The sequence below is a fragment of the Hipposideros armiger genome, unplaced genomic scaffold, assembly GCF_001890085.2.
Source record: "Hipposideros armiger isolate ML-2016 unplaced genomic scaffold, ASM189008v1 scaffold_131, whole genome shotgun sequence".
NCBI classification, from domain to species: Eukaryota; Metazoa; Chordata; class Mammalia; order Chiroptera; family Hipposideridae; genus Hipposideros; species Hipposideros armiger.
The window spans coordinates 2,361,305-2,386,414 of NW_017731481.1; the positions used below are offsets into that span (position 1 = coordinate 2,361,305).

At 34.1% G+C, this 25,110-nt stretch overlaps 1 protein-coding gene across 2 annotated transcripts in view; it reads left to right on the plus strand.

Moving 5' to 3' along the window:
* Positions 1-25,110, plus strand: part of HOOK3 (hook microtubule tethering protein 3) — a 92,416-nt gene that overhangs the window by 32,136 nt on the left and 35,170 nt on the right. For both annotated transcript variants that reach the window (XM_019649265.1, XM_019649266.1), the window contains exons 7-12: positions 1,038-1,121; positions 6,007-6,170; positions 17,288-17,428; positions 18,983-19,184; positions 23,138-23,248; positions 24,513-24,600. In XM_019649265.1, coding sequence (XP_019504810.1) covers positions 1,038-1,121; positions 6,007-6,170; positions 17,288-17,428; positions 18,983-19,184; positions 23,138-23,248; positions 24,513-24,600 — 790 coding nt within the window. The remainder of the gene's footprint in view (positions 1-1,037; positions 1,122-6,006; positions 6,171-17,287; positions 17,429-18,982; positions 19,185-23,137; positions 23,249-24,512; positions 24,601-25,110) is intronic.

The following is a 25,110-nucleotide window of genomic DNA, read 5'->3' on the forward strand; positions in this document are numbered from 1 at the left end:
GAGGGCAGTGTCACTGGCCCTCATATGTGGGATCCGAACCGGGGCCCTCTGGCATCCCAAGCCAGTTCTTAACCATCGCGCCACTCGACCGGCCCGCTAGTACTCTATTTTTAAAGGAACTCTTCAATGTATTCTTATGGTTTTAATGGAAAAGTTATTTTGTAATTTTAATTATTGCTTTTAATAAAATCTGTTAGTTACATTGTGAATTTCTATGTTCCAGCTATTCTGGGACATCTGTTCCAAAGCATGAACAGAAATCTTTCTGGTCTTTGTCTTCTTGCATTTATTCCACATAGTTTCTAAGTGTTTTGCAGGAAAGTCTTTGGACATGCTGTAATTTTAACCCAAGTTGTAATTTGTCTTTTCCTTACTTTGTGATGTTTAGTTTTAAAGTTGCTACCCTGAATGCTTTTTTTTGTATCTGTATTACACAGAGGTTTGGTTACATGAAGTGAAAAACCAGTATAATTTTATTTTAATCCATTTTTCTTTTTTAAAATTAAGTGATTAATCAATTGATTAATTGTAATTATTTTATTCATACTTACAGTTTGTGTAATAATGTGACACAACTTGGAAATGTTTGGTTTGTGTTGAGAATCAGAATAATAAAAATATTTTAAAACTGATATATAAATTAACATAAAGGTTTAATATGAGTAAAAACTTGTATTGAAATATACTACTATATATTTTAGCAATTGAAACCCTTATCCTCTAGCACATACCTACTTTACTAAGGTAAAATTTCTCATTACACAATTAACATTACCAGGAACCAGGTAACCCAGATAGAAGGTGTGTAAGAAAACTTGATATGAGAAAAGAACCAAATTCAAAGTACAGAAAAGATGAGATTTAGGACTAAAAGATATTTAAAACTAGAAGTGCCTTTTTTTGACTCTTGCAGAAGGGTTCTTGATTTCTCCCTGTTCCTCAGAAAGAAAAAGGGGGGAAATGTTTAATTCTATGTTTTACAAATATTGTTGCTACTTCATATTGAAATGTTTATTGTATCTCTTTGTTTTAATCAGTTGAAGAAAACTACAGAGGAACTAAATGAAGCTTTGTCAGCAAAGGAAGAAATTGCCCAAAGATGCCATGAATTGGATATGCAGGTAAGAGGTCTGTTCTGTGTACCACCTGTTTGAATTGCACTGCTGCAAATACCAAACGTACTGTGTACTGCCATACAGCACAGTTTGACTACAATGCAACCCTAATTTTTTTTAAAAAAGGAAAACAGTTCATAGTATTTTATACTGGAAGCATTTTACCTCTAAAGCAGAGTTGGCCATTGCCTCGGATGCATATGGGAGGAAGTATAATCATAGCACACTTGTTGGGTTATGTTGTAAGTAATATTTACTCATAATGTAAGTGCTAGTAATTGCTTTTCAAATTTTAGAATTTAACTACACAAATGCTAAGAGTTATAAAAGTAAATAAAGGTGATTAAGTTTATAAGCAGAATATAAATATTATCTTTGATAATATAAATTTATAGTTGTACACTGGGATTGGCAGTACAGCTTGCCATCTGTGTTTGTAAATAAAGTTTTATTGTAGCCCAGCTACACTCATTCATTGATATGTATTGTAGCCTGTGACTGCTTTCATGCTATATGACAGAGTTGAGCACTTGCCACAGAGACATACAGTCTCAAAGTCTAAAATGCTCACCATTTGATTATTTACAAAAATGTGTACTGATCCCTGGTATAGACAGATTGCAATGTGTATGGCAGGGTTGCAGAGGTTATGAGAAGAGAAAGGGTAGCACTATAACCACTTAGCTTTGCAGAAAACAGTACTAATACAGTAATAATGTGATCACTAATGTAATAATGTAAACTTTATTGATTTTCAACATTTAGAATCATCCTATAGAGAAATGTTGTTATAAAAGTAAAGGTACAAATGATAGAAATTGAGACTTAGAATAGGACAGGGTTGATGAGGAAAGAGTAGGGCGACTAATGTTCTTGTCTTACCAAGAAGCGAGTCAAGAACCACTCTGTGGGGCAATAGTCATTACATAGCTGCTCCTTGTCATCCAGTCTCAGCTCAAAATTACTTGATTTATTTATCATAAAGTATTTATTAGGCACTTAGATGTGCCAATTACTAAATTAGACTTCCTTGAGAAGTTCTTCCATGGTCAGCCAATCTAAAGTAATCTCCAGTCTCTCATGTTACTCTTATTTTAACCCTCTACATAGCACTTTTCACTCTAGTTTTTGCAGGTACTTATTAATTTACCGTCTTAATATGTTTCTGTTGATATATGTAATATGATTTGTTTTGAGTATATAATTTATATAGGAATAAGAACTGTCCCTGCTTTATTCATCACAGTGTGTCTTGCACCTAGAAAATTGCAGCAGTACCTAGCATGTAGTAGGCACACAGTAAATATTTGAATGAGTGAATGAATGGCAGGTGATTGAGTGAGAAGAGTCAATAAGTAGTGATCTTAAATTGCAGAGGTGACCAGTGAAGGAAGTGAGACTAGTGATATGACTATATTTGTGGAAAGCAGGGATGGCACAAGTTGGTATAATTTAACATATCAGAAGGAATCACTAGATAATGTCTAAGGTTGATAAATCAAGAAATAGTGCTGCATAACATATTATTAAAGGATGTAAAGTAACAGAAAGCAATAAAATTAGGAACAGTTAAAACTAGTTACCTCTTGGAATTAACTCAACAGGAAACTAGCATTTCATTATAAGCCCTTTTGTCTTGTTTGAGTTTTTTCTTAAACCATGTTTATGTACTATTTTTAGTCTCCTTTTTCTGTTTGTGAAAAGAATTTCTGCTAAATATATTGAATTAAAATATTTTCTCAACATTTGCTAGCCTGTTAAGTCTAGTACTAAATTTTTCATTGCACATTTAGCCTTCATATAAATTGACCATATATCAAGTTATAAAGCAATTCTCAATAAAATTTCAAAGAATCTGTTATTTAGATCATGCTCTGTGACCAAAGTGCAATTAAAGTCAGAAATTAGTAGCAAAGAAATGAATTTTAAAAATTTAAGCTTTCAAGCCTTAAATATTTATTTTAAAAAGAAGAATGAAAGAGCAGAAATGAATGAAATAGACGAGTGGCATAGAATAGTTTCTATTCTGAGAAAAGATTCATTTATGGAAATCTGACAAATTATAAAGAGCTGGCATTTGAGATTCATTCATTTATTCAACAGACATTTACTGAACACCTACTATGTAGCATCTACTGTTCTCGTTGCTGTAGATTCAATGAAGATTGGGTGGGGGGAACAGATAAAATATCCCTGCCCCCCAAGGTGCTACATTCTAGTAAAGAAGACAATAAAATAAAAATATAGTCTGTTATGTGGTCATAAGTATTCTAGAGATAAATAAAGCAGAGAAGGTAGAATAGGGAGTGCAGGGTAGGAAGAATTAGTAGTTTTAAATTGGATCATCGATACTGGGGCACCAGAGAAAGTGACATGTTAGTAAAATCCTAAAGAGTTTAAAGGAACAAGCCTCCCAGATCTTCGGGGAAGAGCATTACAGCCTGAGCACAAGGCCCTGAGGTGGGAATGTGGCTGATTCAAGGAACAGCAGGAAGATGAGGATAGCAGGAGTAGAAGGGAGTATAGAAAGAGGAAATCAGTCTGGAGAGGCCTTATAAGCCTTTGTAAAGACTTGGACTTTGAGTAAATGGGAAACCACTGGAGGATTTTAAACAAATTAGTCCTATGATCTGAGTTTTGTTTTAAAGGATTATTATGGCTGCTGTGTAGAGAATAGACTAAAGGGAGGAGACAGCCAAATCAAGGAAACTAATTAGGAGGTCATTGAGGTAATCCAGGTAAAAAATATGTTGGCTTAGATCATCAGAATTTAGTGCTGGTGAGAAGTGGTCAAAATACGATTGAAGTAGAGTCAATGATATTTGCAGGCAGATTGGATGTGCATATGATGGAAAGATGTTAAAGCTTATGACTGAGCAACTGGAAGGATAGAGTTACTGTTTACTGAAATGGGAAAGTCTGTGGAAGGATTAGGGGTGGGGAGTAATTAAGAGTTTCACTTGGACAGGTTAAATTTGAAATGTCTATTAGACATCCAAGTGGTAATGCTATCCAGTTCAGGGTTCCAGGCTAGAAATAGAAATGTGCGAGTTGTCAGTGAATAGGTGGTGTTTACAACTATGAAACTGGATGCTATCACTGTATTTAGAAGAGAAAAGCTGTGGGGTACTCTAGTGGCAGCAAAATTATGAGGAATTGACTAAGGAGAAAGAGAAGGTAAGACCAGTGAGTTGGTACAGAAACCATGAGAGTAAGGTGTCTTCTAAACCAAGTGAAGAAAACGCTTCAAAGAGGAAGACGTGATCAGTTGTGTCAAATGTTCTTGAGAGATTGTGATAACACAGAGTTCAGCAATGATCCTACTGAGCAGTTTTGGTGGAACGGTAGGGCCGATAGCCCAATTAGAGCAAATTCAAAAGAAAGTGGGGGATGGAGAAGGAGAATCAGAAATGGCAGGCAACTTTTATTTTTACAGCTTTATTGAGATATAACTAACATATAATATACTACTCATGTTTAAAGTGTACAATTTTGATGCATGTTGACATATGTACGAGGAACATGTGAAATCACTACAATCAATGCAATGAACCTATCACCCCCAAAACTTTCCTGACAACTCTGTAATTCCCCTCGAGTCCCCAGCTCTGATTCTGTCACTGTAAATTAGATTGTATCTCCTAGAATTGTATATAAAAGGACTCATACAGTGTATATGGGGTTTTTTGGTATGACATTATTTTGAGATTCATTTATGTTGGTCAGTATCAATAGCTAATTCTTTTTTATTTCTTTTTTTTAAAGATTTTATTGGGGAATTGGGAGGGGAACAGTGTTGGGGAATCGGGAAAGGGGAACAGACAGGTAGACAAATTGCTGTTTTTGTTCTTCAGTCTAGTTGTGGAGGACATCGCTTCCCTGGCCCATGTTGGTATGACCATTGTGCTCTTCCCAGATGAGGCAATCAGTTGCCGGTCATTGGTCAGCCGCTCATAGCGGCTCCCAGCAGCTCACACCAGCTACCAGCCGCTCACACTGGCTGCTGGCCACACATGGTAGCTCACGGCAGCCCACTGCAGCCCCGCTGCAGCCTACACTATCTCCGGCGACTCACAGCAGCCCAGCTCCAGGTCGAGCTGTTGTTCACCATCTTAGCTGTAGAGGGCGAGCATCACTGGCCCTCATGTGGGATCTGAACTGCAGCCCTGCTGCTCAGAGCTGGTGCTCCCAAGTGAGCTCTTAACCAGCTGAGCCTCGGCCGGCCCTCTTTTTTATTTTGAATACTATTCCGTTATGTGGATGTAGTATAATTTATTCATTCACCTGTTGATGAACATCTGTATTGTTTCTAGTTTTTCTTTATTACAAATGACACTACTATAAACATTCTTTATAAGTCTTTGTATGGACATAGCTTTTATTCCTCTTGAGTAAATAAATACTTAGGAGTAGAATGGCTGGGTTATGTGGTAGTTTCATGTTAAGTTTTTTAGGGAATTGCAAAACTGTTCCAAGAGTGGTTAAAACATTTTATATTCTCACCAGAAATGTATGAGGCTTCCATTTGTACACTTGGTGTAGCCAGTCTTTTTAATTTTAGCCATTCTAGTGGGAAACTATTGGTATAACATTGTGCGTTTAATTTGCATTTCCTAATGACCAATCATGCATATCTTTTTGTCCTTAGTTACCACATATATCCTTCGTTGAGCTGTTTTTTTCAGATATAAAATAATTCTTGCTTACTTTTATTACTCTGTGCAATATTTCAAAATAATGGAGATATTTTAAGTAGAGGTTGATTGTACTTCTTTAAAAATAGGCTTTAATACTAATCACAGGTGATTACTAAAAAAAATAGTAATTCACAGGTGATTATGCTAATACCAGTGTAATTGAAAGAAATAACTGTTTTCCTATATTCTTACAGGTTGCAGCATTGCAAGAAGAGAAAAGTAGTCTGCTGGCAGAGAACCAGGTATTAATGGAAAGACTTAATCAATCTGATTCTATAGAAGATCCTAACAGTCCAGCAGGGAGAAGACATCTGCAGCTCCAAACTCAATTAGAACAGCTCCAGGAAGAAACATTCAGGTAAAAGACCACTCACTAAAATCTGAATTTTAAAAATTTGGTAACTATCTTTTAAAGTTAAGAATATAGTGTTAGGACTTCTGGGTAGCTACAGACTAAGGAGACTGTATAATAAACAACTTCCCCCAATCTTCCCACACGACATGAAATAACTTCACATCTAGGGAAAATCTGTTGGCAGAGAATCATAAAAGCTACATGGTCAATGTTATTTGAAGACAGAATGCATGCCCCAACTGTGAGTGAAAGGAAGAAAACAAACACCAGCTCCACATCCCACATACCTGTCCTACCCCCATTCTGTCAGGTGCTTTGAGGCAAGTAAAGGCAGACTGAGGAGAAAACTAGATTAAGACAGAGCAACACTAGTGAGGGCGTTTGTGGGTGAGTTGGAGCAATCACCAGAAAGATTAAATTCATTCAAACTCTGAAATCACTTTTAAAACAAAAAAGGAAATTAGACCACAAACTTTAGGGAATGGATTTCAAAGAAAGTGCATCTTCTTAAAGGGCTCAATGCCATAAAAAGATAATTGGCACAGAATTTAAAGAGATTGGTGCCCTTTTCAGGTGCTCAGTTTAAAGACACGTGCATGATTTCTAGAGACAGACTTATTTAAAGAGCAAGCTGGTTTAAAGGAATGGTCTTCTAAATACATCTGAGAGGGGAAAAGACCAAAAGAGAGAAAGAAGGAACCTTTGGCAATTGGATCGTGAAAGGGAAAAGGAGAAAAGGAAAAATTTGATGTTCTTCAAGATAAAACAAAACCACAAAATTGAAGGGCTTAGCGGTATGATAAAAATATTTTGTTGTGATTTACTAAAAAATGTTATAAGCTGTTTCTTACCTAGTCACAGATTTCCAGTGTTAAAATAGTAAGAAATTAAATCAATTAGATTTTTACTTTAACTTAGTATGGTGTAACATATCCTTTATTATTCCTCAGTGAAATGTTTCTGGGTTTTTTTTTTTCTTTTTGCCTTAACAGGAAAACATTTAAAAACTTCAGCCTTTTCAGAAACTTTAGAAACAATCCATTCCCTGTGGTCTATATCAGCAGTTCAAAGTGTGGTCTGAGGATTCCGGAAGGTTCACTGAGACCCACCTCCTCAGAGTCTTCAGGGCCCTCTCATTTTCAGCTACATATCTGTGGAAGGCTGGATTTCCTTCATATACTTTAGTCTAAAAACCATAAAACAGATGAATGTAGAAACAGATATGACAACCCAGTTGTCTTTTATTAAACCAGATTTTGAATCACAGAAATGGAAAACATTGCTACTCTTCTGAGTTTTTTTTTTTACAAAGTGTTTATTTTTTATAAACAATGTGTTGTCTGTATTAACATAACGGGTTTATTAAATATTGATAGATAAAACCTATGTAAACAAAGGTTCTTTTAAATCTCAGTAATTTTAACAGTAAAGGGATCCTGAGACCAAAGTTTGAGAACTCTTCATCTTGACTTGATAAATGCATCTTGACTTTCTAAGATAGAATTGGTATAGTCAAAACTAAGTATGATTTTACCTTTTGTTTCTAAATTGTGGCTAGTTTTTGTTTTTAATTATAGTTGACATACAATATATTAGTTTCAGGTGTACAACATAGTGAGTCAGCATTTATATCCCTTACAAAGTGATGACCACAGTAAGTCTAGTAACTATCTGTAACTGTACGTAATTATTATTAGAGTCAGTATTATTGACTCTAAACCCTATGCTTTACATCACATCCCCATGACTTATTTTATAACTGGAAGTTTGTATTTCCTAATCCCCTTTTCCACCCATCACCCTCCATCCCACAACCATGAGTTTGCTCTCTCAATGAGTTTCTTCCTATTTCAATTTGTTTATTTTGTTTTTTAAGATTCTACAAATAAGTGAAATCATACAGTATTTGTCTTTCTCTGTTCAACTTATTTCATTTAACATAATACTCTATATGACTATTCATGTCACAAATGGCAAGGTTTCATTCCTTTTTTTGGCTAATAGTCCATTGTATATATGTACATCTTCTTTATCCAGTCATCTATTGATGGACACCTGGGTTGCTTCCATATCTTGGTTATTATAAACAATACTGCAGTGAACACAGGGGTGCATATATTTTTTCAAATTATTGTTTTTGTTTTCTTTGGATAAATCCCTAGAAATGAAATCGCTGGGTCATAGTGTAGTTCTATTTTTAATTTTTTGAAGAACCTCCATGCTGTTTTCTATAGTGGCTGCACCAATTTGCAATTCTACCATCAGTGCATGGGGGTTCTCTTTTCTCATTCTCACCAACAATTTTGTTTTGTTTTAATTGTTAGTTTCAGGTGTACAGAACAGTGCAGTTCTATATTGTTTTTTTGATACTAGCATTCTGACATGTGTGAGGTGATAGCTCATTATGGTTTTGATTTGCATTTCCCTGATAATTAATGATGTTGAGCATCTTTTCATGTGTCTGTTGGCCATCTGTATATCTGGAGACATGTCTGTTAAGATCATCTGTGCATTTTTTTAATTGGATTGTTTGATGTTGAGTAGTATGAGTTCTTCATATATTTTGGATATTAACCTTTTATCGGATATATTATTTGCAAATATCTCTTCTCATTTAGTAGGTTGTTTTTCATCTTGTGGATAGTTTCCTTCGCTATGCAAAACTTTTTAGTTTATAAGTACTATTTGTTGATTTTTGCTTTTGTTGCCTTTGCCCAACAAGACCTATCCAAAAAATATTGCTGAGACCTATCAAAGAGTTTACTGCATGTTTTCTTCTAGGAGTTTTATGGTTTGGGTTTTACATGTAAGTCTTGAATCCATTTTGAGTTTATGTTTATATATAGTGTGAGAAAGTGGTCTAGTTTAACTTTTTTGTATGTATCTGTTTTCCCAACAACATTTATTAAAGAGACTGTCTTTTCCTCCATTGTATATTTTTGCCTTCTTTGTCGTAGGTTAATTGACCATAAGTATAGGTTTATTTCTGGGCTCTGTTCTGTTCCATTGATATATGTATCTGTTTGTGTGCCAGTATCATGCTGTTTTGATTACTGTAGATTTGTTGTGTACTTTGAAATCAGGGACTGTGATACCTCCAACTTTGTTTTTGTGTTGTTGTTGTTCTCTAGATTTCTTTGGCTATTCAGTCTTTTATGGCTTTATGTAAATTTTAGCATTATTTGTTCTAGTTCTGTGAAAAATGCCATTGGTATTTTGAATAGAGGTTTCATTGAATCTGTAGATTGCTTTGGAGAGTATGGACATTTAACGATACTCATTCTTCTGATTTCATGAGCGCTGTTTATTTTTTCATTTATTTGTGTCTTCTTCATTTTCTTTCATCAGTATCTTGTAGTTTTTATAGTACAGATCTTTTACAACATTGGTGAAATTTATACTTAGGTTTTTTTGTTTGTTTGTTTGTTTTGTTTTTTTGGTTTGATTTTTGTTAGCTGAGCCATCCTGCCACCTGTTGGTAGAGGCAGCCCCAGCTCAGCTCGGGCCATGAATCGAACCGGCAACCCTGTTGCTCAGAGCTCACACTCTTAAGCGAGCTCTTAACCAACTGAGCCACTCAGCCAGCCCCCGCTTAGGTTTTTTTTTAATGCAATTGTAAATAGGTGTTTTCTTGATTTCTCTTTCTTATAGTTTGTTATTGGTGCATAGAAATGCAAAAGATTTATCAATATTAATATTGTTTGTATCCTGCAACTTTACTGAATTCATTTTATTAGTTTGAGTAGTTTTTTGGTGGACTCTTTAGTGTGTATATATATATATATATATATATATATATATATATATATATATATATATAGTATGTCATCTGTGAATAGTGACAATTTATTTTTTTCCAAATTGGATACCTTTATTTCGTTTTCTTGTCTGATTGCTGTGACTAGGACTTTCAATACTGTGTTGAATAAGAGTGGTGAGACGGAACATCCTTGTCTTATTCCTGATAGAGAAAAAGGTTGAGGTGTTTTCCTTATATACACACTTTGTTGAGTTTTTATTATAAATGGATGTTGAATTTTGTAAAATGCTTTTTCTGTATCTATTGGTATCATATGATTTTTATCCTTCATTTTGTTTATATGGTGTATCACATTGATTGATTTGAGAATGTTGAACATCGTTATGTCCCTGTAATAAACCCCACTAAATCATGGTGCATGATCTTTTTGATATATTGTTGAGGATTTTTGCATCTATGTACATCAGGGATTTGGGCCTGTAATTTTCTTTTTCTTTTTTTTTTTGTAGTCTTGGTTTTGGCATCAGTGTAATGGTAGCCTCATAGAATGAGTTAAGGAGCTTTCCCTCTTTAATTTTTTGAAATAGTTTGAGAAGGTTAGGTATTGATTCTTCATTGAATGCTTGCTAGAATTCACCTGTGAAGCTGTCTGGTCCTGGACTTTTGTTTGTTGGGAGCTTTTTGATTGTTTAATTTCATTTCTAGTAATTAGTCTGTTCAGATTTTATGCTTCTTCCTGATTTAGTCTTAGAAGATTATGTTTCTAGGAATTTATCCATTTTTCCTATGTTGTGAAATTTTTGGCATATAATTGTTCATAGTATTCTGTTACAATCTTTTGTATTCCTGTAGTGTTGGTTGTCACTTTTTTACTTCTGATTTTATTGGGTTGTCAAAAAAGTCATGACGTATGTTTTCTATGTTTTTCGTTGTAAAAATGCGTCATGACTTTTCTGACAACCCAATATTTATTTTGGCCCTCTCTTTTGATGAGTCAGGCTAAAGGTTTATCTATTTTGTTTATCTTTTCAAAGAACCAGCTCTTAGTTTCTATAGTTTTTTTTACTCTCTTTCATTTATTCTTACTCTGATCTTTATTATTTCCTTCCTTCCACTCACTTCGGGCTTAGTTTGTTCTTTTTCTAGTTTCTTTAGGTGTAAAGGTTAGATTGTTTATTTGAGATTATTCTTGTTTCTTGAGATAGGCCTGTGTCACGATGAATTTTTCTCCTAGAAATGCTTTTGCTCTGCCCCAAAGAGTTTGGATTGTTGTGTTTCCATTTTTCATTTGTCTCAAGATATTTTTTTATTTCCTCCTTGATTTGTTCATTAATCCATTGAACATTTAGTAGCATGTTGTTTAGCCACCATGTGTTTGTGTTTCTTCTTGTAATTGATTTCTAGTTTCATATCATTGTAATCAGAGAAGATGCTTCATATAATTTCAGTCTTGTTAAATTTACTGAGACTTGTATTGTGATCTATCTTGGAAAATGTTCCATGTGCACTTGAAAAAAATGTGTGTTTCTGTTGTTTTAGGGTGGACTGTTCAATAAGTGTATATTAATCAATATGGTCTAATGTGTCATTTAAGGCCCATTTTTAAGGCCTGTTTCCTTGTTGATTTTCTGTATGGGTGACCTATTGATGTAAGTGGGTGTTAAAGTTCCCTACTATTATTGTAGTATTGTCGATTTCTCCCTTTATGTCCATTAATAATTACTTTATGTATTTAGGTGCTTCTTCATTGGGTGCATAGATGTTTAAAAGTGTTATATCCCCTTGTTGGATTGATCCTTTTATCATTATGTATTGCCTTTCTTTGTCTGTTACAGTCTTTGTTTTAAAGTCTATTTCATATGATATAAATATTGCTACTTCAGCTTTCTTTTTATTTCCATTTGCATGAAATACCTTTTTTCATCCCTTCACTTTCAGTCTGTGTGTGTCTTTCAATCAGAAGTGAGTCTCTTCTAGGCAGAATATCAATGGGTCTTTTTTTTTTTTTTTTTAAATCTCTTTAGTCACCCTGTGTGTTTTGATTGGAGCATTTAGTATACCTACATTTGAAGTAATTATGGATATGTATATACTTTTTGGTCATTTTATAATTCTCTGGTTGTAGTTCTCTGTTCCTTCTCTTGCTCTCTTATATATTGATGACTTTCTTTGTTTTAGTGATTTATTTGGGTTCCTTTTTCATTTCTTTGTGTATCTATTATAGGTTTTTGGTTTGTGGTTACCATATGATTCATATATAACAAGCAATGCTTATAGTGGTCTATTTTAAGTTGGTCGCTTAAGTTTGAATGCATTCTAAAAGCACTACATTTTTTACTCACCCCCACATAGATTTATGTTTTTGACATACATAACAATTTATCTTGTGTATGTTTCTTAATTTATTACTATATTTACACATCCTCTTACTAGTTTTGTCTTTTAACCTTCATTCATACTAGCTTGGTAATTGGTTGATCCACTGTATTTAAATTTGCCTTTATTAGTGAGATTTTTCCTTTCCTATATGTTCTTATTTTTAGTTATGGCCTTTTCTTTCCCATTTAAAGAAGTCCCTTTAACATTTCTTGTAATTTGGGTTTAGTGGTGATGAACTCCTTTAGCTTTTGCTTGTTTGGGAAACTATTTCTTCTTCAATTGTGAATAACTTTGTTGCGCAGAGTATTCTTGGCTATAGGTTTTTCTCTTTTTATCACATTGAATAAATTATGCTAGTCCCTTCTGTCCTGCAAAGTTTCTGTTGAAAAATCAGTTCATAGTCTTTTGGGGGATCTCTTGTATATAACTAACTGCTTTTCTCCTGCTGCTTTTAAGATTCTCTTTATCTTGAACTTCTAGCATTTTAATTATGATGTGTCTTGGTATGAGCCTCTGTGGGTTCATCTTGTTTGGGATTCTGCTTCTTAGACTTGGATGTCTGTTCACAAAGATGGGGAAGTTTTCAGCTATTATTTCTTTAAATAGGTTTTCTGTCTCTCTTCTTCTTGGACTCCTATGATTCTAATATTGGTATGCTTGATGTTGTCCCAGAGGTCCTTTAAAATATCTTTTTTTTTTTCCTCTTTGCTGTTCTAATTGGGTGATTTCGACTACCTTGTCTTTCAGCTCCCTGACTGGTTCTTCTGCATCATCTAATCTGCTGTTGATTCCCCTAGTGTATTTTTCATTACAGTTACTGTATTCAATTCTGATTGTTCTTTTTTATGTTTTCTATCTCTTTGTTGAAGTTCTCACTGAGTTCATCTTTTCCTCTCCCGAGTTCAGTGAACACCGTTTTATAATCAGTGTTTTGAACTCTTTATCCTATAGATTACTTGTCTTTGTTTTATTTATTTATTTTTCTGGGTTTTATCCTTTTCTTTCTTTAGAAGACATTTCTGTGTTTCCTCATTTTGGCAGTCTCTCTGTGTTTGTTTTGATGAATTAGCAAAATAGCAGCCTTTCCTGGTCTTGAAGGAGTGGCCTTGTGTAGGGGCTTCCCTTTTGTAGACTGTGTGCTGGATGCCTTTGGCAGGCCAGCTGGAGCTGAAGTGGGCATAGGCCGCAGGGAGACCTCACCAGGGCTACCTAGGCAGGCTAGCCGGAGCTGGAGTGGGCTGTGGAGAGTTGCTGCAACTGCCGTGGTGGGCCAGCAGTGGCTGTAGCTGGAGCCGGCTAAGGTCATAGGTAGTGTGGGGTAAAGCTGCACTGGTGCCACCTTGGCAGGCTCTGCAGAGCTGTAGTTGTGGTAGGTACAGGCCGTGGGAAGGCCCAGGGGCAGTCCACACTGGAGCTTCCTTGGCAGGCTAGTTGTAGCTGTAGTTGGAAAGGGCTCAGACCAAGAGGAATCCTGGGGGCAAGCCATACCAGTGCTTACAGCTGTAGCTAAAGTGGCGTGATCTGCAGGATATCCTGGGGATTAGCCACACCAGGCTGGCAGTTTTAGCCAGAACAGGTTCCAGCTGTGACGTGCCCCAGGGCAAGCCACTGTAGAGATGCTTTGACAGACCTGCTGGAATCTGGAGCTGGAGCAGGCTGTTGGGACAGCCAAGCCATGTGGTGGCCCAGGACTGCAGTTGGAGTGGGCATGGGGCTGAGGGGAGCTTGAAGGACAAGCTAAGCTGGTACCCAAAGCTGTAGCTGGAGAAGGTACAGCCATGGGGAGTCCTGGGGGCAAGTGGAGGAGCTGGTGTGGGCTTTGGGTCTGCTACACACGCTGAGAGACTTGGCCTGCTGGCTAGAGTGCCTGAATCATGCTCCTTCCTATGAAAGCAAGGTGGAAGGGGAGCACCAGTAGTGCTCCTTGGCACCTCCAACAACGGAAGAGAGTTTCCACAGCTTCCCTTCCATTTGGCAGATGATCTAGGGTTGATAAATGGATTTCCTTTCCTTATAGTCTAAGTGTCCTTTAAACTACTGTTTTTCCCTGAGCCCCAGGGCAGGAGAGTCAGTGACCCCTCCCTCCTGCAGGTTGGTGTGTTGCGCGGTGCTCCCGTGGTAGCGTGTCTGCATCTCGCCTACCTGTTTCTGTGTGGCCTCTCACTCTCATTTGTTGTGTAGAAGCTGTTCATTTGCCCCAGTTCTTCTTCAGGGGTAATTGCTTTGTCTGTAGGTGTAAATTCAATGTGTTTATGGGAGGGTGTGTGTTCAGTTTCTTCTGGTGCCACCATCTTGAACAGAAGTCTCTAAATTGTGACTAGTTTTTAAAGTATGGTTTTGGAAAAGTGGTATTTTGAATTGTCTTACATTTTAATTATAAATGAAATATTTCCACAATACATATTACAGTATTATATTTTGAAGTACTTTAACAATTCAAATGTTTTATCAATACTATACATTTATATATCTTAGTAATTTTTATTATACCTTATAGTCAGATATAATATGATGAGGATGACCTTTAATGTATTATTTGACTTTTTTCTAGACATTTAAAAAAATTCTGGCTTTGCCACTTTTTAGCTGTGTACACTTGGGCATGCCTCCGTTTCCTCCACTATAATAGGGTCCAGTAGTATTACCTACCTTCTAGAATTTTAAATGAGTATTAAATGAACTAAATATTAAATATGTAAAATACTGAGAATATTACCTGGTATATAGATGCCATATAAGATTTAGCTGTTACTACTTTTCTAGAAAATGAAATAAGAAAAAGAAATGAGGTAAAAATATTAGAAAGAAAAGTTTCTAAATAATGTTTGTCTACATAAAACATATAAGAGAATCAAATGAAAAGTTTTTAGAACCAATAAACATTTAACAAGGAGAGTGTAACTAAGACTTTGCATACCGTATTTCCCCATGTATAAGACACACCCTTTTTCGAAAAATTTGGGGTCTAAAAACTGGGTGCATCTTATACAGTGGTTGTATGAGTGGGGGAAAAAAACAAGCGTGAAAAAAGTAGGAAATACAAGTTAAAAAACTACAACCACTGTAATAAGATGCACCCAGTTTTTAGACCCCAAATTTTTTAAAAAAGGGTGCATCTTATACATGGGGAAATACGGTATATCATGAGCTTTTCTACCAATAGCTAGTATCACCAGGAAGAACTTCCATTTATGAGTATATAAGTACCTTAAAAAATACTAAAAGTACAGTAGTCCTCCTTATCTGCAGTTTCACTTTCTGTGGTTTCAGTTACCCACAGTCAACTGTGGTCAAAAAAATTAAATGGAAAATTCTAAAAATAAGCAATTCATAACTTTTAAATTACACTCTGAGTAGTGTGATGAAATCTCATGCCATCCCACCTGGGACATGAATCATCTTTTTCTCCAGTGTATCCACCCTGTATGTACCGCCCACCCATTAGTCACATAGTAGCCGTCTAAGTTACCAGGTCAACTTTTGCAATGCCACAGTGTTTGTGTTCAGGTAACCCATATTTTAGTTAATAATGGCCCCAAACTGCAACAGTAGTGATGTTGGCAATTCGGATATGCCAAAGAAAAGCTGTAAAGTGCTTCCTTTAAGTGAAAAGTTACATATGTGTAGGAAAAAAACATAGTATATATAGGATTTGGTACTATACGGTTTCAGGCATCCACTAAAGGTCTTGGAACATATCCCCCATGGATAACTGGGGACCACTGTAATATTAAGGATTTCTATGACGAAAACTTCTAAGTTATACATTAAACATATTTTAATATATGTGAAGAGATAATATATGTTTACAAGTTGTTCATGGAGTTTTGTAAGAATGCCATTTTTTCTTAAATTATCATATAATTTGAAATTGATTCCAATTCTAATTTTATGTTCATCTAGAAGTGTTAATGAATAAGAGATTCCCATAATATTTTGAGAACCAAGTATAATGAGGGAGTACTTGCCATAGCCAGTGTTGAAAGATGTTATAAGTCTATGCTAACTAAAATAACTTGGTACTGATGCAGCAAATTATAGACAGACCAGTGATACAAATTAAGATCCAGAAACCCATCCAAGTGCATATAAAAATGTGTAATATTATAAAGGTGGCATTTTTCTAATCAATAGAGAAAGGTTAAATCATTTGTTAAATGGTTTAGGGATAGTCGGCAGATATTTTGGCAGGAAAAGTTAGATTCCTACTTTACATTATATACCAAAATGAATTCCATGGAAATTGAGAACTTTAATATTAAAAATGAAACTGTATAATATAATACTAACCAAAATGTAAGACTAAAAGAAAAAAAACCTTTCTAATCATGTACTAAATGTGAAAACTGTATAGTGTAAGATTCATCAATTGAGTTACATAAAAACTAAGAATTTATGTACATTAAATACTTAATATTAAAGGTAAATAATCAATGATAAATATTTGTGACATGAGAGACAAAAGAATCTTATAAATCTAAAGGAAGGATTTATGTTAAGCAAAACAAATTAATAAGAAGTAAAAACAATATTATCCTTATTTTGGGGGAAAAAGACCTATGAATAGAAATCAGACTGAAGGATCTATTCCAAAAATGTTAATAGTAGTTATTTATTTAAATTAATACATGATTTTTAGCTTTTTAGCTTTTTTGTATTTTGTAAATTTTCAACAAGGAATATAAGTTTCATAATTAACACTAAAATTTTTAAATAAATTAAATCTGCTGTATTTTTACAAATTACTTGATGTCTAACTTTCTGAATAGAGGAATGGTAATTGTTACCTTTCCACAAGCCTTGTAACATTGGAATCCATTTTTAGGATAGCTAAAACTTAGAATTATAGTTTATGGTCACAAAAGTAGGACACAAACTCAAGAAGAGTTCATTCTCATGCTTTTTATTTCCTATTACTGTTCTAAGGAGAATTACTAGACAGTAAATAGTACTTTCTTGGTTTATTTTGTTTTGGTTACAGACTAGAAGCAGCCAAAGATGATTATCGAATACGCTGTGAAGAGTTAGAAAAGGAAATCTCTGAACTTCGGCAACAGAATGATGAACTAACCACTTTGGCAGATGACGCTCAGTCTCTAAAAGATGAAATAGATGTTCTTAGGTAAACATTCTTCCCATCTCTGTAGAATCTCAGACCTGTTGTCACCCAGAACAGTTCTACCACCAATGTTACAAACTCTAGGATTTCTGAGTATAGCAGGGTGTTTAAGAGCCAGCCCACCTGAGTTTAGATCTCAGTGCTACCATTTATTTAACCTGTATGTAATAATTTTCTCATCTGTAAAATGGAAAGAATACACATACCTACCTCAGATTTATATGTGGAATTAAGCGAGTTAATATTTGTAAACACTTGGAACAGTTATCTGGAAAATAAGTACTACATAAATGTCTGTCATATAGAAATTAATCTCTGACCATCATTTCATACTTGTATAGCTCTGGAGTTTTTCTGATTACTACTCCTTTTCTTTAATTTTGAGTCCTCCAAGTCAACTTGGTCTTCCTTTTTCTCAGATACTGTCACACCCCACAAGGCTGCATTTCCTTACTAGACCTTTTTATCTTCACCTCAACTATTCTCTCACTAGGCATCTCACTCTCTGCACCTCATTTTCCCACCTTTCCACTTGTACAGTCTATTCTCTGTTGGATCATTCCAACCATCTGTATTTTACACTTTGCTCTTTGAATACTGAGAACGAATAGAGAGATCACATTGTGATATAGTTCTGTCCTACTCCAAATTAATGATCTTTGCTCTTCACTGGGTTCTTATCACTGGTCCACCATTCTATTGCTCATCAGTAGATAGCTCTGTCTCCCATTTCTCTCATATCTGTTACATATTTTCATAACTCTTCTCACTTGCATGCCCATCCCACCCCACCTCTCCCATGCTTTAGTCTCAGTAGATGGCATTGTCTCCAGCTGCATACAGGAAAGAGGCCACGAACTGTGGAACCCTCCATGTCCCATGTCTCCTGCACCTCCTAACTTCTCTGCACCACTAATCTTTTCTTTTTCGCTTCTAGAGTGTAGACTTGTTATTCTTCCTACTGTCCAGTGCTAATTTCTTGTTCAGTGCTCTGGATCTCAAGGCTTCTTGCTTTCACAGAGACTGTTACCTCAGTTATCATTTCTTTTTGCATTCTTCCTCCTTAGTATATATTTATGTTTAGTTCTGTCTCATCTTAGAAAAAGAGAGAAATTTATCACTCTCTACTCTCCAGAACTAATTTAGATTATACAGGGTAAAACTTATGTTTTCTCCTTAACCCCTAAAATGTGCCGCTAACTGCTCTCACTGCTCCACTGAAACAGCTGTTCCTATGGGTACCAATAACATTATAACTACCAAATCATTTGAACACTGCACAATTTATTTTGCTTTTGTACTACATGGGACTCTGCTGGGACTCCTCCTCCCCGACCCCACCCCGCAGCTTTCCTTAAATTATGTAACGTTCTCCATGACAATTTTTGCTGTAATTTGATCATATTTTTTAACCTGAGTAAAAAATTAACCTGGAATCACTTTTGGTCTATAATTTCATTAGAATGTGTTATTTCCTGGCAGTCCCTCTTGGTTTAGCACTAAAACAGCTTTATAACTGTGGATGTGTTTGATTTCTGATTTCCCATCTCATTCTAGACATTCTTCTGATAAAGTGTCTAAACTAGAAGGCCAAGTGGAATCATATAAAAAGAAGCTAGAAGATCTTGGTGATTTGAGGCGGCAGGTTAAACTCTTAGAAGAGAAGAACACTATGTATATGCAGAACACTGTCAGTCTAGAGGAAGAGTTAAGAAAAGCCAATGCGGCTCGAAGTCAACTTGAGACATATAAGAGACAGGTAAAAGAATAGTAACAAAGTTTCCTAATGATATTTTCAAGCAGGTTCTCCATTATAACAATAAGGTTTGTCAAAAATCTGCTTACTGACTTTTGTTTTCATGGTATTCTGAATTTTACCTATGAAACTTAGTTCTTATCCAGAGCTTATTGATTGTTCTCTGTAGCTGATCCTTTTATTACTTTTTATTTTTTAATTTATTATGTACTACTTAAGAAATGCACAAAAAGTAAAAGAATAAAACAGTAAGTATCCATGCTTAAAAAATAAAACATTTTTTTTCTCCTCATTATAGTAGCAAGTATGCTTTTTTGTGGTTTTCATCCTTATGCATCTCTTTATTCTCTTGCTGCATATAGATATATATGTATATATATATCCGTATATGTATATATATTTGTGTGTAAAATTTACATTTTGACATGTTTTGAAACTATATAAATTATAAAATGAAAGCATTCTACTGCAATCTACTTTTGCTCAGTAGTATATTTGTCAGATTTGTTTTATGTTGATAGGCATAGCTTTATTTCATTTGTGCTGCTTTATAGTATCCATTCTTTTGAGTGACTATACTACAATTTGTCAGTTTTTCTGTTGAAGGACATGTAAGATGTTTCAACTTGTTTTAATATTACAGGAAATGCTTCTATGAATAGTATTGAACATTGCTTCTTTTATACATGTGAAAGTTTTACAACTATATGGAGTTTCTTCCTTAGATTATGTTTGTTTAATTAGATATTGCCCAGTTGTTCTCCAAAATGAGACTGTATTACCAGCAAGAAGTTTGCATGAATTCCTGTTGTTCCATATCATCACCAACACATAGTACTTGAAATTTTGCCAATTGGATAGACATGAAATGATGTCTCCTTATGATTATACTTTGTATTACCCTAATTACAAATATATTTACTGATCACATTTCTTTTGTTAATTGCCTATTTTATCTTTTGGGATATTTATTTTTCTTATTGATTTCTGAAAGTTCTTTATATGTTCTTGATATTAATCTTTTGTCACTTGTACATGTTGCAATTATTTCCCACCAGTCTGTTACCTGTCCTTTTACTTTTTTTGAGATTGATAATTTTAATGTAATGAACTTTAAGAATCTTTTTCTTTGATTTTTCTGTGATTTGTGTTTTATGTCTTGTTTAAGAAATCATTTCCTACATAAGGATGTAAGACTAGTCTCTAATTTCTTAACAAAGATTTAAAGTTTGTTTTGCACATGTAGGCCTTTAAGCCACATGGAATTGATTTTTGTATAGAGTGCAAAGACAACCAGTCAACCTAGTAACATTCATTTAATAGTATCTTCCATAATGGCCTGCAATTCTACCTTATCATATATCTGAAGTTTCCATGTTATATGTTAGTTTGCATTGGGGCACTCTTCTGTTTCATTGTCCTATTTGTCTATTCTTACACCAATACCTCACTGTCTTACTATCTATAAATTTTTAGTAGTGCAGATACCCACACCTTGTTCTTTTTCAAAATTGTCTATTCTTAGACCTTTTCTTTCCCTTTATACTCAAAACCTTTGGGAATTGGAATTACATTGAATTGTTGATTGATTCGAGGATAATTGAAATCTTTATGACAATAACTTTCAGTGCATATAATATCTTTTTATTTAGGTCTTAAATGTCTTTCAGTTAAGTTTTATAATTTTCTTCTAAATATTGTACACATATTTTGTTATATTTACTCTTGGTACTTTATGTGTTTGGGTTTTGTAAATGCAATTAGCAAAAGAAAGGATACCATTTTCAGTTTATTGCTCATTTATATGAATGAAATAGATATTTATACATTGATTTTGCAACTTTGCCAAATTCTCATATTACTTTTAATAATATTTGTTGGGTCTCTTGGCAGAAGTGATATAGTATACAAATAAAAGCATTTCGTTTTTTTCTTTTCTACTCTATACTGTTTTTCTTCTTAATCAGCATGTCTGACCTTTCATACAACTTTGGATAGAAGCAATGATAGTAGGCAACCATTTTTTTTTTAATACAGAATGCTTTAAATGTTTTACCAATATAAACATTGCTATAGGATTTATTTTTGTAGCCACCTTTTACTAGTATAAAGAAGTTCTATTGTATTTCTAATTTGCTCTGGGTGCCCATCTTAAAAAGATGTTGAATTTGATCAACTACATTTCCTGCACCTATTAAGAGACTCCTATGCTGCTTCGCCTTTCTATTAATGTGATGAATTATATTAGTGGATTTTCTATGCTTTAACCATCCTTGCATTCCAGAGTTAAACTTAGTTTGGTCATAGTGGATTTACTTATTGTTTATACATTGTTACATTTACTTTTTTCATTTTACTTAGAATATTTTGCCTCTATGATTCACTTGAAGTTTTTTTTCTGTTTCATACTTTCGTTATCTGATTGGAGTATCAGAATTATACTAGCTTAATAAAATGAGTTGGAGAAGTTTAGTGGAACATCTCTGTATACCATGAATAGCTGGCAGGTTTTTGTTTTCTTTTGGTGGAAACATTTTTTCCCAACATTTTGTTATGAAATTTTCAACATACAACAAAGTTGATAAAATTAGCGAACTTGAATATGACCTGGAAATTACCCAAAATAAATGCAGATGAAAGAAATTATAAATTAGATTTAAAAGTATCAAATTAAAATGAGAAATGATCCAATTAGAATCCAGAGGAGAGAACAAATTGTAGGAAGACATTTGAAAGAAAGGATGGCTGAAGATTTTTCAGAACTAATAAAGAATATTAGATTTAGTGTCAATTATATGCAATGTAAATAAAAAGAAATCTACACCTAGAAATAGTGTAGTGAAATTGCATCGTACATTAATTCTGTCTGTTTCTGATCTGGGGCTTAATATACTTTTATTTTTCAATGAGAATATTTTCTTTCTACAAGTTCTCTTTGGGTGCACTTTCAAACCTACTTGATCATTTTTTATGGTTTCTTACTCTTTTTATAATTTAGATTTCCATCTTTATTTATCTTTAAATATTATACCTGTGTTTTTTATCTGATAATTCCAATCTGAAATCCTTGGAAGTCCTGTTCTACTCTTGTTATTGTTGTTAAATTTTTCTGCTGATTGTCGTTCATAATGACTTACTTCTTTTGCCCTTTGCTGTTTCATTTGGCTCATCTTTATCTTTATGGAAATACAAGGGGGTTTGAGTTTGAGGTGGTAGTCCTCCAGACAGTGTGTTTTGCTTATCATTATCAACCATGACTATTTTAAATTAATTGGTTGGCTTAGGATTTGCCAGACAAGGGATGTAGTATAATTTTAAACACAAATCCATGTATTAGCAGGTCATAGTTACAAATTTTTAAGTTACACTTTTTTAAACCCAGAGTACTCATTTTAAGACAGACAAATTTCTTTATTAATTTTTCCAGTTGATGGAGTGTTTTTCTGAACCTGTCTGTTTACTGACTCATTACCTTTTAGAGCCCTAAGGTAGTTTAATAACCACCTGCCTCCCATTAAATTCAAAGCTCTGGGTTCCTGGTGTGGGAAATAGGTCCTTCATGGCTTCCGCACGTACTTTCCCTTCAAGTTTTAGCCTGTGAGGATTTCACTTTGTTGTAAGCTTACCTGTGCATTTGGATTTTTTTTCCCTGTAGCATTTATTTTGCTTTATGCTAAAAGGATATCAGACTACCCAGTTAACCGTGTTACAGGAAATGGAAATCCCATTATGTTTTTTCATAATTTTGAGCATTGTTATTCTGGATGATCTGGCTTTAAAACCAATAGTAGCAGAATTTTGTTCCTAGTTTTCTTCGTTAAGTTAGGTTGCTGTATAATGTACTTTTTTTTTTAAAATATTTGTGGGGAAGGGAGTTTTCATAGATCTGTAGAAGAAAATAGTGACAATTTCTAATGTTTCAAATTGTAAAAATTAATGGTACCTTTCTGTATCAGGTAGTAGAATTGCAAAATAGATTATCTGAAGAATCGAAGAAAGCAGATAAATTAGATTTTGAATATAAGCGGCTAAAAGAAAAAGTTGACAGTCTTCAAAAAGAAAAGGATGTGAGTATAAGGCTCTTTGGTTGTGAGCACTGCTAAAATTAAGACAATGATATTTATGTTTTGACTACATTAATTCCTTCTATTTATAAATTTAAAAACTAGAGATCCTGTTTATTTTTAAATTTAAGATTTACATTTGTGCTTCAGAAATAGATCTAAAATAACAGATTAAAAGAATGTTTTTACTTCCATTCTAATTTCTTTTATATACGAGGTGTGATAGAAAAATATGGTGACTGTATAAATTAAAAAAATTATTACAGTAAAAGACAAATTGCCATCAATTCCCCTCAAAATACTCCCCCTCACTTCGAACACACTTATCCCATTGTTCTTGCCACTTTCTGAAGCAGTTGTGGAAGTCCTCTTCCATGAGTGTCTTTAGTTGGCGCTGTCATGACTGCTTGGATGTCCTGAATCGATTCAAAACGTTTTTTCTGTAATGGTCGTTTTGACTCTGAGGAATAGCCAGAAGTTGCACGGTGCCAGATTTGGTAAATAAGGTGGATGAAGACACACCAGTGTTATTTGACAAAAATTGGCGTATACCACAAGGGATGTGTGACACAGAGTGTTGTCATGATGTATGATGAAGTAAAGACACTCACGAAAGAGGACTTCCACAACTGCTTCAGAAATTAGCAAGAATGATGGAATAAATGTGTTTGAAGCGAGGGAGAGTATTTTGAGGGAGATTAATGGCAATGTGTCTTTTACTGTAATAATTTTTTGAAATTTAAACCGTCATGATATTTTTCAATCACACCTCGTGTATTTACTTTTCTACTTCTGTTGCTTCTTTTACATTGTTCTGCTCATGACCTTCTGTAAATTTATGTAGCTTTTTTGTTTTCTGTATGATTATTATACAATACACAATTCTTTTTGTTCAGCATTATTTTGAATCTCTTAAAAATACTTTCTTTGTTATGATTTTGAATATTTAAATTCTTTGTTTGATTTTTTTATGTTTAATGAAAAGCCTGTTATATACATAATAAGGTACTTATTGTTAAGGATGGAATAGACAGTTTTGTTTCTTATGTTTAGCTGTGGATAGCATATTGCCTTGCTTATAGTATATATTCAGTATTGTTAAATGGGAAAAATTATTTTAATGTTTTCCTTCTCTGATCTTTCTATAGAAGATCAAAACATGTCCATGTTCCATTCTATTTATCATTTTATTAGATAAGGCAAAGATCACTGGTGAATAAACTCATAAAACTTGAAGCTAACTTTCCCTGTTTTTAATGTCCTGCAGCGGTTAAGAACAGAAAGGGATTCTCTGAAGGAGACCATTGAAGAGCTTCGTTGTGTGCAGGCTCAAGAAGGGCAGCTCACAACTCAAGGTAAAAACATTTCAGCGTCCCAAGCAAGGTTATTTATTTCTAATAGTATCAGTAAAAATATTAGATTCATTTTAAGATGATTGCACCAATACATGAAATTGAAAAATCAGTGGAGGCCATGAAATTGATATAAATTTTAAACTGTTATTCAGATATTATGGTAAATAGTCTATAGTTATGGGACTTAAAAAATTTACTTGGCTATTTATATTGTAATTATATTTAAATATTTGGTTTTATTAGGTCAAAAGTATAAACATTTGTGAAATCATCTGTCTTAATAATAAACCTGGAAATTTTTATCCTGGAAAGTTTCTTGTAACCTTTTTAAAAGAATATCAAAACTTTCTAAATCAGTGATTTTTTTCTTTCAACTGAGATGTGGGGTAGGTAGCAATCCATTTAGGGACTTTTATCCAAAGTAGAAAGTGCTCTTCTCACAGGAAAATATATCCTTGTTCATTTAAGACTTGATATTGTTAGGATGACAATACTACAGTATGCAGTCTA